Source organism: Gymnogyps californianus, chromosome 26, assembly GCF_018139145.2.
Source record: "Gymnogyps californianus isolate 813 chromosome 26, ASM1813914v2, whole genome shotgun sequence".
Classification (NCBI taxonomy): domain Eukaryota; kingdom Metazoa; phylum Chordata; class Aves; order Accipitriformes; family Cathartidae; genus Gymnogyps; species Gymnogyps californianus.
In genome coordinates, this window is record NC_059496.1 from 325755 (window position 1) to 340762 (window position 15008).

At 51.7% G+C, this 15008-nt stretch overlaps 1 protein-coding gene across 1 annotated transcript; it reads left to right on the forward strand.

The window, feature by feature from the left end:
• Positions 1-12141: 12141 nt before the first annotated feature.
• On the forward strand, positions 12142-13853 carry LOC127025941 (ribosomal protein S6 kinase alpha-3-like). The gene is given in 3 exon segments (XM_050911096.1): positions 12142-12344; positions 12346-12787; positions 12789-13853. Coding segments are annotated over 3 exon segments (1710 nt in total).
• Positions 13854-15008: the final 1155 nt, after the last annotated feature.

Here is a 15008-nt window from a genome sequence, read left to right on the forward strand (position 1 = left end):
TGCTTCCTCCTACCCTAGCACTTACTCATCCACCTAGGACCTCACAAGCACCTGCGCAAGCCAGGGCTGGCCCCTGGCCTCACACCTCCTCAACCACCTGCGACCTCACAAGCACCTGCACAAGCCACGGGCCTCCTCCTGCCCTAGCACATCTCCACGGAAATACCACAACACAAGCACCTCCACAAGCCACCTCTCCTTTCAGTCCCACTCACATCCTCACAAAACACTCACCTCAAAACCACCTTTGCAAGCCAGGGGCCTGCTTCTGCCCAACCACCTCAGCACTCAGCGCTGACATCACAGGCACCTGCACAAGCCAGGGCCCTGCTCCTGCCTTAGCACCTACTCAGCCACCTAGCACATCACAACAACCTGCACAACCCACCTGCATGCTCCTGCCCTAAACAGCTGCACAGCCACCAGGCCAGGCGTCCCCAGCACCTGCACTGGCCACCTCTCCAGTCCTGCCCATTCATCCTACTTAGCCAGCACTCACAGCACAGCAGGTCTACCAGACACGTGCCTGCTTCTGCCCTAGTACCTGCTCACCCACCTAGGACATCACAACAAGCTGCACAACCCACCTGCACCCTCCTGCCCTAACAGCTACCCAGCAAGCATTCACATCCAAGCACCTCAAAAGCCACCTCTTCAGTCCTTCCCATTCACTCCTTAGGCACCACGCACATCACAAGGACCTCGACAAGCCGGGGCCTGCCACTGCCTTAGCACCTCCTCAGCCACCTCTGACATCGCACCTACCTCCACAAGCCACCACCTTGCTCCTGACACAGCAACTACCCAAGCACTTGCGACACCCAAAGCACCTGCACATCAAAAGCTTCCTGCTCCAGCCCTACCACCTACCCAGGCCCATCTCACCTCGCAAGCACAGCAACAAGCCAACTGCCTCCTTCCACCTATCCCCACTAACAGCAACGGCGTGCTTTAGGCCCAGCCACCAACAAAGCACCATGCAGCTGCTTGCTCACTCCTCCCAACGGCGGCATGCGGACGACAAAATACAACCAAAGGCTCGCGAGTCCACACAAGGACACGGACGGATCACTCAACGATTATGCTCACAGGCAAAACACACTCCACTTGCGGAAAAAACACATCCATTTCATTTCCTACCAAGCAAATCACACTAGCAGGAGAAAGAGAACCAGATCTTAAAAACACACCTTCCCCCACCCCTCCCTTCTTCCCGCCCTCACCTTTGCTCACCATACCTCCACCTCCTCCCCACAGCGGCCTAGGGCAACGGCGAATGGGGCTTGCGGGCACTTCATCCCACGTTGGCTCTGACGCTCCTTTCTCCTCAGGGGGAGGGCTCCTCACACTCTTCCCCTGCTCCACTCTGGGATCCCTCTCACGGGGATCAGCCCTCCACCTTCTCCAACACCACTCTTTGCCACGCACTCCAGGCCTCCAACACCTGCTCCACCATGGCCTTTCCCACGCACTCACGGCCGCCTTCGGGCCCACACACCGGCTCCACCCTTGCGTCCTCCACGGCCTGCAGGGGAATCTCTCGTCCACCATTAACCTCCATGGTCTGCAGGGACACAGCCTGCCCTCTCACCACGGCCTGCAGGGCAATCTCTGCTCCCCCGCACCTCCTCCCTCTCTTTCTTCACTCACCTCGGCCTCTGCAGCCTACTTTCTCTCACATCCCACTCCTCTTGTCGCTGCACCTCCCCTTCCTTCCTTTTCCACCACTCTTTCCCCTTCTGAAATATCCTATCCCAGAGCACCTACCACCGGTGCTGATTGCCTCCCCCTTGCACACAGGCGGCTCCGAACTGCAGCCGGGAAAGCTTCTAGCAGCTTCTCACAGGACCCACCCCTCGAGACCCTCCCTGCTACACAAACCCCTGCCACACAAACCCAACACAACACCTACGACAGCACAAGCACCTGCACAACCCACCTGCATGCTCCTGCCCTAACACCTACTCAACCACCTCTCCCATCACAAGCACCTGCACAACCCACCTGCAACCTCTTGCCCTATCCACTACTCTGCCATCAATGACAACACAAGCAGCTGCACAGGGCAGGGGCCTGCTCCTAAACTACCATCTCCTTGCCAGCATGGGACATCACAAGCACCTCCTTCAGCCCAAGCCACCTCCTGCCCTAGCTGCATTTTGCTGTTCACCTGGACTCCACTGCTGCTCTCAGACCCCTTCCCAACTCCTCTCCCGCTGCATTCTACTTCTATAGGGCACAGAATTCCTCAACGTTGCCATTTGGAGTTGAAAAGGCACAACCAATGCCCAAGAGAAGCACCTTTGCTCATTTTGCAGTTAACGTCACAGCAGAATGCGGGCAGTTCCTGTACGTGTCTACCCTGGTTTTGCATCAGAAAGGGATTTTGCACACGGGATGCCTTGCAACAGGGTTTGTGAGCCTGCCTTTGCCTCATACCTCTCCTGCTTCTGCTTGCTGGCCAGGGCTCCTCCTGGCTCTGCCAGGCTGGAGAGCAAAGCGGGGGTCTTTCAGGAGGCGCATCTGTCTGACGTGCCACATTCACCTCTATTCCATGGTCACCAGGCTCTTGTGAGTGCAGCTCTGGAAAGCAAAAGCATGAGGAATGACACGTGTTGGGGTTGGTGGAGCTTTAAAAGTCATGACTACACCTGATGATTCAGCAGGGTAACTAGATCCAAAGAATGTGTGGGAACATGACTTCTGTGAAGTAAAGAAGGAAAAAATATACCCCAACAGAAGATGGACATCGGCTGTCTCCGTCAGCCCTCTGATGCCATGTGCTCTGCAACCTCTGCTGCCCTGCTTGGGAAGGATTCCTAAAACGCTATGTCACGCAGAAGATGTCAGACCACTGGGTCTCACCATGAAGAAGAACAAACACTTCCTCTTTGTTTGAGGAACGAACGAGTCAATCAACAAACGATTGAGTCAGTGGTGACAAGGCAAATGCAAGAGAAGGACACTGGCAGCCTCTCTGCTAACGATCGATGTTGAAAAAAACACGTCTCTTCCTTCATCACCTCATCCTCCTCAGAGGAAAAGGCAGAACAGGGAACACACAATCTAGTGGGTCAGGACAACCATGTTCTCTTTCTACCCCTGCCAGAAGTGTCCCTGAGGAAACAGCGCATCTGAAACACCTCTACTTGATTTGAATGGTACCCATCTCTTACAGCAGAGCTAAGAAACCTTCCTCAGAAACATCACAGAATCACAAAATAACAGCTATTGAGCACACAGGATGGTCCGCACTTGTCAGTGGGAAGGGCACGAGACCAAAACTTCCACACCAGACGAGGTCAACGGCTATGTCAGTGGAGAAAAGCCTCTGTGCAGCTGGGCAGAAGCACGGGAATGTTCACAAACCTCAGGCCATGTCTGATGAGCATCTGGAAGGAGTCAAGAAGACCTGGCTTGTCTCGCAGGATGTGTGCTGAAACCTGAGTGAAGGTCATTGGCCCTCTGGAAAAAGGTCACCCTCTTTAGGGTGACACGTTTATTAGTGTTAAAAGTGACTAATTAGACTAAAGACTGTACATGGAATGGAGTCAGGGATCCAGTCTGTACTGGGACAGGGCTCCGTCTGTACTGGGAAGGGCCAGGGGGTCCACTTTGTACAGGGACATGGGCCAGTCTCTACTGGGACACAACCAGGAGATCCACTTTTTACTGGGACTGGGCAATGACTATACATGGAATGGAGCCAGGGAATCCAGTTTGTACTGGGATGGGGCTCACTCTGTACTGGGAAGTGGCCAGGGGGTCCAAAAAGTACTGGGACGGGGCTCAGTCTATACTTGCTGGTGGCCAGGGGATTCACTTTGCACAGGGACAGGGACCAGTCTGTACGGGCAGGGGTCCAAAACGGAGCCCTGCAAGCACAGAGCCCCGTGTTGGTGGTGCTGTGAAGGCGCTGCCAAGGGAAGGTGAGGGCCACCAAGAGCTTTCAGTCCTGGCCACTTGTGTGTGGGAGCCCGGGGTGGAGGGTGTCCATATTGGAGCTGGGCTCTGGCACGGTTGAGGGGGTAGGTGAAGGTGAGGATGAGGTGGCAGAGCAAGCACAGAGCCCCTTCCCCCTGCGCTGCCTCCCTACCACAGAGAAATGCTTCCTGCACGCTGCCGGCTAAGACTCAGAAAGGCTTTCCCTGTGCTGACTCATGATGACACAGAAAGGCTTCCCTCTCCTACCTCGGTACATCACAGGAACCCTTACCCCGTGCTGCCTCAGCAGGACACAGAAAGGCTTCCCCTCTCCTACCTCGGTACATCACAGGAACCCTTACCCCGTTGCCTCAGCAGGACACAGAAAGGCTTTCCCTGAGCTGGCTCGGTACGACAGAGAAAGGCTTCCCCCACGCTATCTCACGGAGACACAGAAAGGCTTCCCTCACGATGATTCAGCTGTCTTGGAGAGGTCCAGAGGAGCTACCAGGCATGGCCCTACCTTTAACATTGACAAAGCGCCCAGGCGGAGACTGGGGCTGCTACCCAGGATTTCAGCTGTCTCCACAAGATACCAACACACTCCTGGAGATGAATGGGAAAATTCCTGGAGAGCTAACACGAATGGACTTGCCTACAACATGGACAAGACTGCTTGACTAGCTATCTTGGAGGAGTCTGCGGCTGATCCTTTGGAATTCACCTGTCTCCAGAGAAAGCCCAAATGCTCCCAGAGATGCCTCGGAGGAGTCCCAGACAGCTACAGGGCACGGACCTGACTCCAACACACACAAAACACCTTGCGTAGCTACCTTGCAAAAGTCTGGGATGGCTACCTGCGCAATTCAGCTGTCTCCTGGGGAGGCCAAAACACTCTGGACGTTCCTCGGAGGAGTCCTGAGGAGCTACCGGGCATAGACCTGCCTCCAACACAAAGAAAACTCTTCAGCTAACGGAAGAGGAAAATTGTGCTGCTGCTACCTGGGACTTTAGCTGCCTGTCAAGAAACTCAAAACACTCCGCAGATGTATGGGAAAAGTCCTGACGCAAAAACAGGAATGCACCTGCCCCCAACATACACAATGCTCTTTGCGTAGCTACCTTAGAAGATTCTGGGGCTGCTACCTGGGAATTCACTCATCTCCAAAGGAAACCAAAAGACTCCTGGATATTCCTGGGAGCAGTTCCAGAGAGCTACCGGGCACGGACCTGCCTCCAACATGCACCAATCTCTTGGGGGATCTACCCTGGTGGAGTCTGGGGCTGCTGCCCAGGCCTTCAGCTCCCTCCACAGCAGGACAAAACACGTTGGCAGATGCCTGAGAGGAGTCCTGGGGAGCTACAGGGCATGGACCTGCTTCCCATTTCTATCAGCAATCAGTCATAGAGTATCAATCAATAGGATGGCAGCAGTCAATAAGAGCACCAATCAATTGTAGAGCAACAAGCAATCCTTTAGCAATAATCAACAGAACAGCAACAACCAAGTAGGTGTTTGCGATTGCAGGGTACCACAAACTTGTCATCCAGCCTTACCCAGAAAAACATGTGATGTGCTGAGTAAGTGTGGAGAGTCAGGTCGACTTTGGCACACACACTGCTACCACGAACTGGGTTTGTCACCTATTTACAAGTATCCGATGCTCTGAAGCTGCCCAAGGTCAGCATGCCCTTGCTACTGGAGGTTCTTGCTTTCTGTAGGCACTAAGGAAGACATTTCTGGTCATAGTCTATTTTAAACTGGTAAAGCACCGCACACCGTTTATGAGCTGCTGAGAATTAGCTCCCACACAAATCAGGAGCAAGGGCAAAAGCCTGTATATTTCAAATGCATTCGAGTTACATGACTGTTAACCATACGCCATGACACCATTTCACTAGACTGAAGGCTGACAGCAGTGTACCAGGACACTCCTTTCTGGACACCTCCCTCCTGGGCAGAAATCCTAGAGGCTTCCTTTAAGGACAGAAACCCAAAGAGCTAAAAGAAGTTCTTTAAAGTCAGCACAGCAAAGAAAAGCAAGCAAGCAAACAAAACGGCAGGGAAACCCCTGAGGCACTAATGAGGAACAAAGGGTCTCCCTTTGGGAGTCCACTACCCCTCACAAAACAGACAAGTGGCTTAAAAAGAGATTCCTGCAAAGAAAGGCAGATCGAAGATAAACCTTGATAACGCCAGCACAAGTGACTGCCGTGGACACGGCAGCGCTGACCCTTCTCCTGCTCCTCCTACGAGCTCTTCGCCAGCCACGTGAAGATGCAAAACCAAGCATGAACGAATCAGATCTGAGAAGAGCCTGGCCCCAAAAATTAAAAATGATCAGGAAGTCTGTTTGAAATACGGCTTCATGTCCACTATCATGGATGATGAACCTCGCCTTAAGCACATGTCGTGCCTTGAGATAGGAGCTAAGGACAGTATGAAGTTACCCCCACGAGCAGACGTTCAAAACCAAAGCACCCAGAACACGCAGACAATCCTGCACCATGTTTTCAGCGATGTTTCAAGTCACGTGATACTCAGTCCACGACTTTACAAAACATCATTAAACTTAACGATAGCAGCCTCCTTGCAGGTTGCTTACTCACAAGCAAAAACCACAAAGCCACGTACCCTCGGGGAAACCCTTGTCCTTCCGGGTGGCTGCTGTCTTCCCACGGCTCTTCCTCAAAGCAAGACAAATGACCGTGAATTTGGCAGTCCACACAAATTACGAAGCACACTTACTCCTCCGACAGTCATTACCTATGGGCCAGAAGTCCTCCCCACACCCCAGAAGTGCCCATTACTGCTCCAGCAGTCATCCGCTATGGACCGCAAGTCCTCCAGACCTACCTACCTACCCACCTACCCACCCACCTACCGACTTACTGGAAATGAGTTGGACCACAGCAGAAAGTGACACGGGCCCAGCCGGTCACACACACCAGACCACAAATGGTAGTTACAAGACAGAAAACACAACATAAACCACCAGAACTGTAAAAAAAGCCAACCTGAAGCCACAGCATACACAAATCAAAGGCCCTGTCCAAACCCTAAACAGCCAAACAAGCTAAAAAAGGACTCTCCAAAAAAGCAATCCACCCAGAACACAAGAGAAGCCAAAAATAACATAACCCCAGGAACCCAGGCCCAACAAACCCAGATCCTCTCCAGAACAACAGCACGCTTTAATCCTGTCTCGCTTAAACTCAGGCATCCCAGAACCTACCACTCTGTAACCCTTGCACACTGTCACCCCTAGCATCCCAGAACCCTAGCACACTGTAGCCCTAAGGATATCCAAAAAATGAAACCCAAACTCCCTGGAGATCTCCGCTGGGCCTTCAGGTGGCCCCGCCTCTCAGAAGTCACAACTTTGAAATGGGAATGGGACAGCATCCCTCTTCACATCACCTGTCACCCCCAGAAAAAGTGCCTGCCTTAAACACTCCCGGGGAGAAAGGCTGGGGCACTTGGAGACTTTCAACTGGCCGCCATCACCACGGGGCTTCAGCTCATCATTTCTGTGTCAGAGCCACCAAGCACATCAGCCCGTCCTCCCTGAGACACCCCTTGGGGCAGCCGTACCCAGAGCCAGGCGGCTGCATATGGCCTTTGCTTGATGGGGAGGTGCTTCCTGGGAGCAGGATCTCTCCTGGGGGCATGGGAAACTCTCGTCAGGCCTGGATGCCTGAGAAACAGCTCTGCGCTGCTCCATCTCTCACCAAAAACCAGGGGCAGAGGAAGGCTGCTTTGCTGGCCCCCAAGACAATCAGCTCACTCTGGGATGCTCTCTGGCCAGCGCGTGCCTTTGCTGTCAGGTGGGTCTCAGCCTCAGTACAGCTCTGCAAACATCTGTCACCTCCCTGCAGGATGCTCTCCAGTGCACAGCATGTCTCCACTGGCTCTCCCTGGGGACAAAGCTCAAAAAGAGCAATTTGCTTTTCTTTCCCCCACTCCCACAAAGAGCTGCGCAAGTAGACCTGCCACTCGGGGCCAAACAGCTCGCTTTCGAAAAAGCTGGAGACAACGGGGGAAGCCCAGGCAGCTGGCAGCCAGCGGGGGGCCCAGCAGGGTGCAGTGCCTGCAAACATCTGGCTCCTTGAGCCTCAGCCCAAGGCTGCAGCACGGGGCCGGCACCAGCTGGGGATTCGCTAGGAAAAACCAGGCAGGGCTGACCCTGAGCCCGGCCCCGGGATATGGTCACCCGTCCCTTTGCCCATCACTGCCATGGGATCCAGAAAGCAGCGCCACCAGCCCTCACGTGGTCCTGAGCCATCTCTTCACAGCTGCTGCACATGGACCGTCCTGGGACTCAACAGGCCTAAAAACAAGGGAAATTGCCCAGAATTAAGCTGTTCTCAAGTTTTGGCAGGCAGCATGTTTTTCTGAGCTACCTGGAGATGCCGTTCCTGGGGAGTGCTCAAGAAACAGGGCAGCTGCCTGTACCTGCGGGCAGGCAGTGGATTGTGTGCAGTGGGAGTGAGCAGTGGTTTGTGCAGCTGTTGAATGGAGTCGACCTTTAAAAGTGTCCAACCTGCTACTCCTGGTTCCTTTTTCCTTGCAGGCTGGATTTGGAGTTCAGATGGGGCCGGGGGGTGTTAAGCAAAACCAACAAGCAAAGAAACAAACAAACAGCTGGGAAGGTTTCTTCCCCCTAGCTGGGCTTTTTTTCCCTCAGTCCTGAACACTCTGCGTGCAATGATCATCACCAATATTAGGGTGCAGTATTAGGCACAGGGCAGTGCTTTTGCACGCAGCCATTCCTTGAGGCTCTTGGAAATGCACCTCCTGGGGAGTACTCAAGAAATGGGGGCAGTCGCCCATAGTTGCTGGTTTTGGTCTTTCTCCCCTCTCTCTCTCTTTGGCTCACTGTGCCTATTTCTTAATTCCTCCCTCTCTGTCTTTAGCCCATCACCATTTTTGTCGTCTTCTTTCTCTGCCCACCTCCCTGTCTCTATTTTCTAATTCCTCCCTCTCTCTTCTATAGCCCAGGGCTATTTTTTCTTTCTCACCTTTGGCTGCGCCTTCTTCTCTTTCTCTCTGGCTGCCCTTCTCTCCTCTTGCTCTGCCTGCTCCCAGCCCTTTTCACTCTTCCTCTGCCTCCAGCCTGGAGGCCATCGCTGTTCTGTCCTTCGCCGCCTCCCTCTCCTCACCCGACTCCCTCTCTGTGTTTCTCAGCCTCCGGATTGTTTCCCACCCTTCTCTTGCTCTCTGTCCTGCGCTCTGTCCCCTGCCTCTCCCTTTCTCTCGCTCAGCCTTTCCCCTCTGTGCCTCTGTCCTGCTCCCTGTCCCATTTCTCTGTCACTCCGCTCTCCTGCTGCCTTTTCCGTCTAGCTGTCCTCCATCCCACTCCCTCACCCTGCCCGTGTCGCTCCCTCTGTCTGTCCTTCCTCCTGCCCTCCTCTGCCCTCTCTCTCCCTCTGTCCTGCTGCTCATCACCATATTCCTGGCTGCCCCCTGCCCCTTTCCCCTCCATCCCCTTCTCCTGGCCCTGGCCCGCTCCTCACCAGGGGTTTCCTTTCTCCACTCCCTGACCAGCTCCTGCTTTCTTCCTGCCGTCCCTCTGTCCTGCTCCCGTCCTTCTCCTGCCACTCTCCGCCCCACCCCACCCTCTCTGCCCCTCTGTCCCTCTCTCCTCCTCCTCCTCCCTGCTCCACCAAGGCTCTGGGACTGGGACTGGGGCTGCCCCGGGAGGCGGCCATGGGGCCTGTGGAGGAGTGGGGTCCAGCCGGGGGGACGGTGTCCCCGCAGGGTCAGACAGGAGGAAGGAGCACCCAGTGGCATGCCAGGGGCTGTAGTCCTGGGGTATGGGGCTGATGGGTGGCCATGGTGGTTCCCAGGGCATGCTGGGAGCTGTAGTTTCCAGCACTCGGCTTCCTAGTGGCCATGTTGTTCTCAGGTAAAGTGGAAGGCACAGTCTCTGCTCCAGCCACGGCCCCGTGCCATTCCCTGCCAGCTTTGTGCGGTTCCTTGTGGGGCTCCTGCCGTGCTCCCACAGGGAAGGTGCCAGGACTGAAAACTCTTGCTGGCCCTCACCTTCCCTTGGCAGCCCTTTCACAGCCCCACCAGCGCTGAGGCTCGGGGCTTGCTTAGCAACATAACGCTCCCCTCATTCTCTCAGTCTTGCCAGAGCTTCCCATTTCTATCAGCAATCAGTGATCGAGTGTTGTGGAAGGTGGCAAAGCAGAGCTACGGGACCATGCAGACCACACCCGAACGAGACCTAAACAGCATGTGGCAATAATGGCATAAGGCTGTTAGGCTGTAATGGCACAGGAACGTATAGAAATTAGAGAGGCTGTTAATATGTTTTGTAGGGCTTTAAGGACTTTGCTTAGCTGCTTAAAAGTAGTCCTTCATGATAAAGCAGGACTCATAACTTGCTGAATGCTGTTGCTTAACGTTCACCTATAATCTGATGGCAGGAGTAAGAGATTTGGAAAGCCCCAGAGCCAGTTTGCCCCCAGGAAAAGGAGACATAGTAACAAGTAGCCTAAAACACAGCAGGAAGAACCAGCCGAGAGACGAGAAAAAGCACCCAATGAGAGAGAAGATGACCCCAGACTCGATCTTACCATTGGGCCAGACTATGGTGTGAGGGGTGGGAATTTAGATTGTAAGGGCATAATTGCCCAGGGATTGTGGTGTTCAGGTTCCCTCTCCAGAGACAGCCAGCTTGAGCTGTCTGAATTTGGGCACCATAGATAGAGTAAATTAGGCTTTTATTTTGAAGGCCTTGATTAGAGAGTCTGCTTTGGGGAACCTTGGCTGGAGCCTGAGGGAAGAAGCAGTGCCCGAGGGTGAGTGTGTGTGTGTGAGGAGTCGAAAGGGGCACCCGTCGGCTCACTGGAGTCGCCCGCTGCGAAGGGACGCCGGTCCTAGCAGTTAAAGTCTCGGGTGGTGTGTGTGCGACTCCTTGATTGGTGTGTGAATGCTCGGGCAGCGGCTTCCCCCTTAACAGTTTGGCACCCCAGATGGGACCCTAGGTCACTCTCGGAACCTCTTGGATCCAAACCTCTGACTGGCAGCACAGGGTGAGTTCACCCGAGGATTTTGGACACGGGACGCACCGAATTGCTAGAGTGGTGAGTGTTAAATCCCTTAAATCTAAATTCAATATAGGGACAAGGACAGAATTCGGGGGGGGTTCAAGTCCCGCCCGAGGTGCATAGCCTGATCAGCATAAATCGCACACAAGTTTGTACGCAGTCTGATCAACAGAAGACGTCTGATTAAAAAGGGGGTTCGAGTCCTTGCCAGATTAGAGAGCTGTTGAGAGATTTTAAAGGGGGGTTTGAGTCCCACCCGGATTAAATCATGAGTAACGTAACTGGAGTAGAGAGGGAGATGCCCTTAGTAGAGATATTACAAAACTGGGAAAAAATCTGTGGTGCAAATTCACTACTGAAGGAGGACGCAGTAGTTCTATGTCAACAATGGTGGCCATTCATCACCCGCCATGGAGATATTGAAGATCAGTGGCCACCACAAGGGAGTTTTGACCAACATCGACTAACCTTTGTGCGAGACCAACTTCAGTACCGGTTCCCGGGACACATGGATTATTGGTATGTGTGGGATGAATGGGTGCGGGAGAGACAACATCCAGGGAGGCAAAAGGGGCTGAGGAAAAACTAACCTGTAAGGTAACTTTGGCCGTAGGTAAGGCTACAGCCCCGAACGACGACCAGACAAGGCCCTCCCCGACTCCTGCCCCACCTTACAGTCCCTGTACCGACCTCCCCGCAGACCTTCCTGTAGCAAGGGTGGGACTTTGCCCCATGGTTTCAAATGTTTTGACTAATCTGGCCGCTTTACGGCCAGTGGATGACTATGCATGCCCCACATCGACGGTTTATACTAATCCATCGTGGAACCCAAATGATTTAGCCTTATGGGGGTGTACAGTGCCAAGATTAAGGGAGGATGCAGAAACACGGGCGTGGTTATTGTCAAATCTCTGCACGGGACACAATCCTAACCGGGGGGACACCCAAATCTTATTCCGAGAATCATTCTGCCCAGATGAAAGAGAGAAGGTATTAACTAAGGATGCGGAATTAGCACGACAGGTGGGAGGAGGGAGAAATCCGTGGCCGACACTAAATCCGAACGGGAACTATAATATGGCCAGAGACAGAGCCCATTGCCAAACAGCCCTAAGAAATTTAATAGAGGCAATTGGAGCATGTGGAGAACGTAGGGTGATGTTCGCAGAAGACGATGTTAAATTTTACCTGGCAGAATTAGCACTTGCTTTAGACCATGTACATAGTGGTGGAATAATATACCGGGACCTAAAACCAGAAAACATCCTTCTTGATGAGGAAGGACATATCCAATTAGCAGATTTTGGCTTAAGTGAGGTGTCAATTGATCCTGAAAAAAAAGCCTTCTCTTTCTGTGCACAGTGAATATATGGCGCCAGAAGTCATTAAGGGCGGAGGCCTTACACGGAGCGCAGACTGGTGGTCTTTTGGTGTTGTAATGTTTGAAATGCTCACTGGTACTCTGCCTTTCCAAGGGAAAGACAGAAAAGAAACCATGACACTGATTCTCGAGGCCAAACTTGGAATGCCCCAGTTCTTGAGCCCGGAAGCGGAGAGTCTTCTGCGAGTGCTCTTCAAAAGAAACCCAGCAAACAGATTAGGAGCAGGCCTAGATGGAGTTGAAGAAATTAAGAGGCATGCATTCTTTTCCAAAATAGATTGGAATAAATTGTACAGGAGAGAAGTTGATCCCCCTTTTAAACCTGCAACTGGCAGACCTGAAGATACGTTTTATTTTGACCCTGAGTTTACAGCAAAAACTCCAGAAGATTTGCCTGGTCTCCCACCTAGTGCTAATGCGCATCAACTTGTTCGGCGGATTTAGTTCTGTAGCTATTGCATCAAATGACGAAAGCCAGGCAGTGCAGACAGTTGGAGTGCATTCCGTTGTCCAGCAGTTGCACAGGAACAGCATTCAGTTTACTGATAGATACGAAGTGAAGGAAGATATCAGAGTTGGGTCTTACTCTGTCTATAAGAGATGTATTCATAAAGCTTTAAACACGGAATATGCTGTAAAGATTATAGACAAGAGTAGAAGAGATCCAACAGAGGAGATTGAAATCCTACTGCGCTATGGCCACCATCCAAATATTATTACCCTAAAAGATGTGCATGATGATGGAAAATACGCATACATAGTAACAGAACTTACAAAAGGAGGGCAACTGCTGGATAAAATTCATAGACAAATTTTTTTCTCGGAACGAGAAGCTAGTGCCGTTCTGCTCACAATAACAAGAACGGTTGAGTACCTCCATGCGCAAGGGGTTGTTCATGGAGAGCTGAAGCCTAGCAATATTCTTTATGTTGATGAATCTGGTCATCCAGAATCCATTCGACTTTGTGAATTTGGCCTTGCAAAACAACTACGAGTAGAAAACGGTCTTCTGAGGAGTCCATGTTACACAGCAAGTTTTGCTGCACCAGAGGTTTTACAGAGGCAAGGTTACGATGCTGCATGGGACATATGGAGCCTTGGTGTTCTACTTTATACCATGCTTGCTGGCTACCCTCCTTTTGTAACTGGTCCTGATGATACCCCAGAGGAGATTTTGGCCCGAATAGGTAGCGGGAAGTTGTCTCTCAGCGGTGGTTATTGGAATACCGTTTCAGATACAGCTAAGGACCTTCTTTCAAAAATGCTTCATGTTAACCCACATCAAAGACTGACTGCAGCCCAAGTCCTTAGTCACCCCTGGATAGTTCACTGTGACCAGTTGCCTCAATACCAGCTAAACAGGCAGGATGCTCCCCATGTAGTGAAGGGTGCAAGAGCAGCAGCTTACTCTGCTTTGAATCGTAATCAGTCACCAGTTTTGGGAGCCAGTCAGCCATTCTCCTCTTGCTCAGAGCATTATTTTTCATAAGGAATGGGTTTTTTAATCCCCTAAAATATTCTTTGTTACAGGTAGAGATGGACAGTTTATGTTAAGCACTTAGCTTAAACAGTTTCTATTAGCACTATATACTTTGTGCCATCCAACTTCTTGTATGTTTTTGTAAACAGTTCACAAGCAGTACAGTTCATGCTGTTTTCTTTAATGTATACATGCCTTGTTTTGCTTAGATATTGTTAATCCTTTTGACAATTAAGTCTGATTAAACAGGTCACCTGGATTAGTCAGCATTGTTGGACAGCTCTAAAAGAAGGCTCACCGTTAAACAGCTATTGAATGTAATGCTATGAAGATGTGTTTCTCCTTGCCTGTGCCTTTTCTACATTTCCGTGGTTTGGATGCTGCATGTCATGTTATGAAAATCAGGATACTGTTTATAGCATTGGAAATGTAAACAGTGGATCTCTCACGATACACCACTCACTTGCGATGGACATTTTGATAGAAATTGGTTAGCCATTGGACTCCCTGTGTGTATGGTTTCTTCCTTTTTTGCCCCCCTTTTTGGCTTGTCTATTGTTTGTTGTTTAATCATGGTTTTTATGGACTGAGTTCTTCAAATTACAGCCTATGATGTATACTTTTAAGCCCATGGTTGAAATGGACACTACTGAGTTTTGAGCACTGGGGAATCCATCCCAGTATTGCAGTTCTCCAAAAGAAAACTAGTGCATTTCAGGAATAAGTTGCCAGAAGCCGCAGTTTTGCAACTGTTTCTCTGGCTGCAGCATACAGCCTGCTTAAAGGGGAAGGTGGGCAGGGTCAGGAGGTGCTGCTTGGCTAAGGTGTTCTGCTCTCTGATTGCACTTTCTCTTCACTGTATGCTGCTAACTGTTTTAAGAACCAAAAGTTATGTTCTTAAGTAAGCTTTTTTCCTCTCTTGGCTCTGCACGTACCTGCCCTATCTCTATCTCGGTCTCAGAGACTTGCCCTCTGTTTTGGATGGAGGGGTGGAAGAGTGTTTAGTTAACCTGTGTGGCAGGTACACCCGCCTCGATAGAGGCCGAAACTTGTGGAGGTGGCTCTGAGCCCTTATAAGGGAAACATATTGGGATTCGATATGCTGGCAGGCAAACGATGGTACCTACCTCATTTTTGTCCTACGGGACCATTAACGGGCGACGC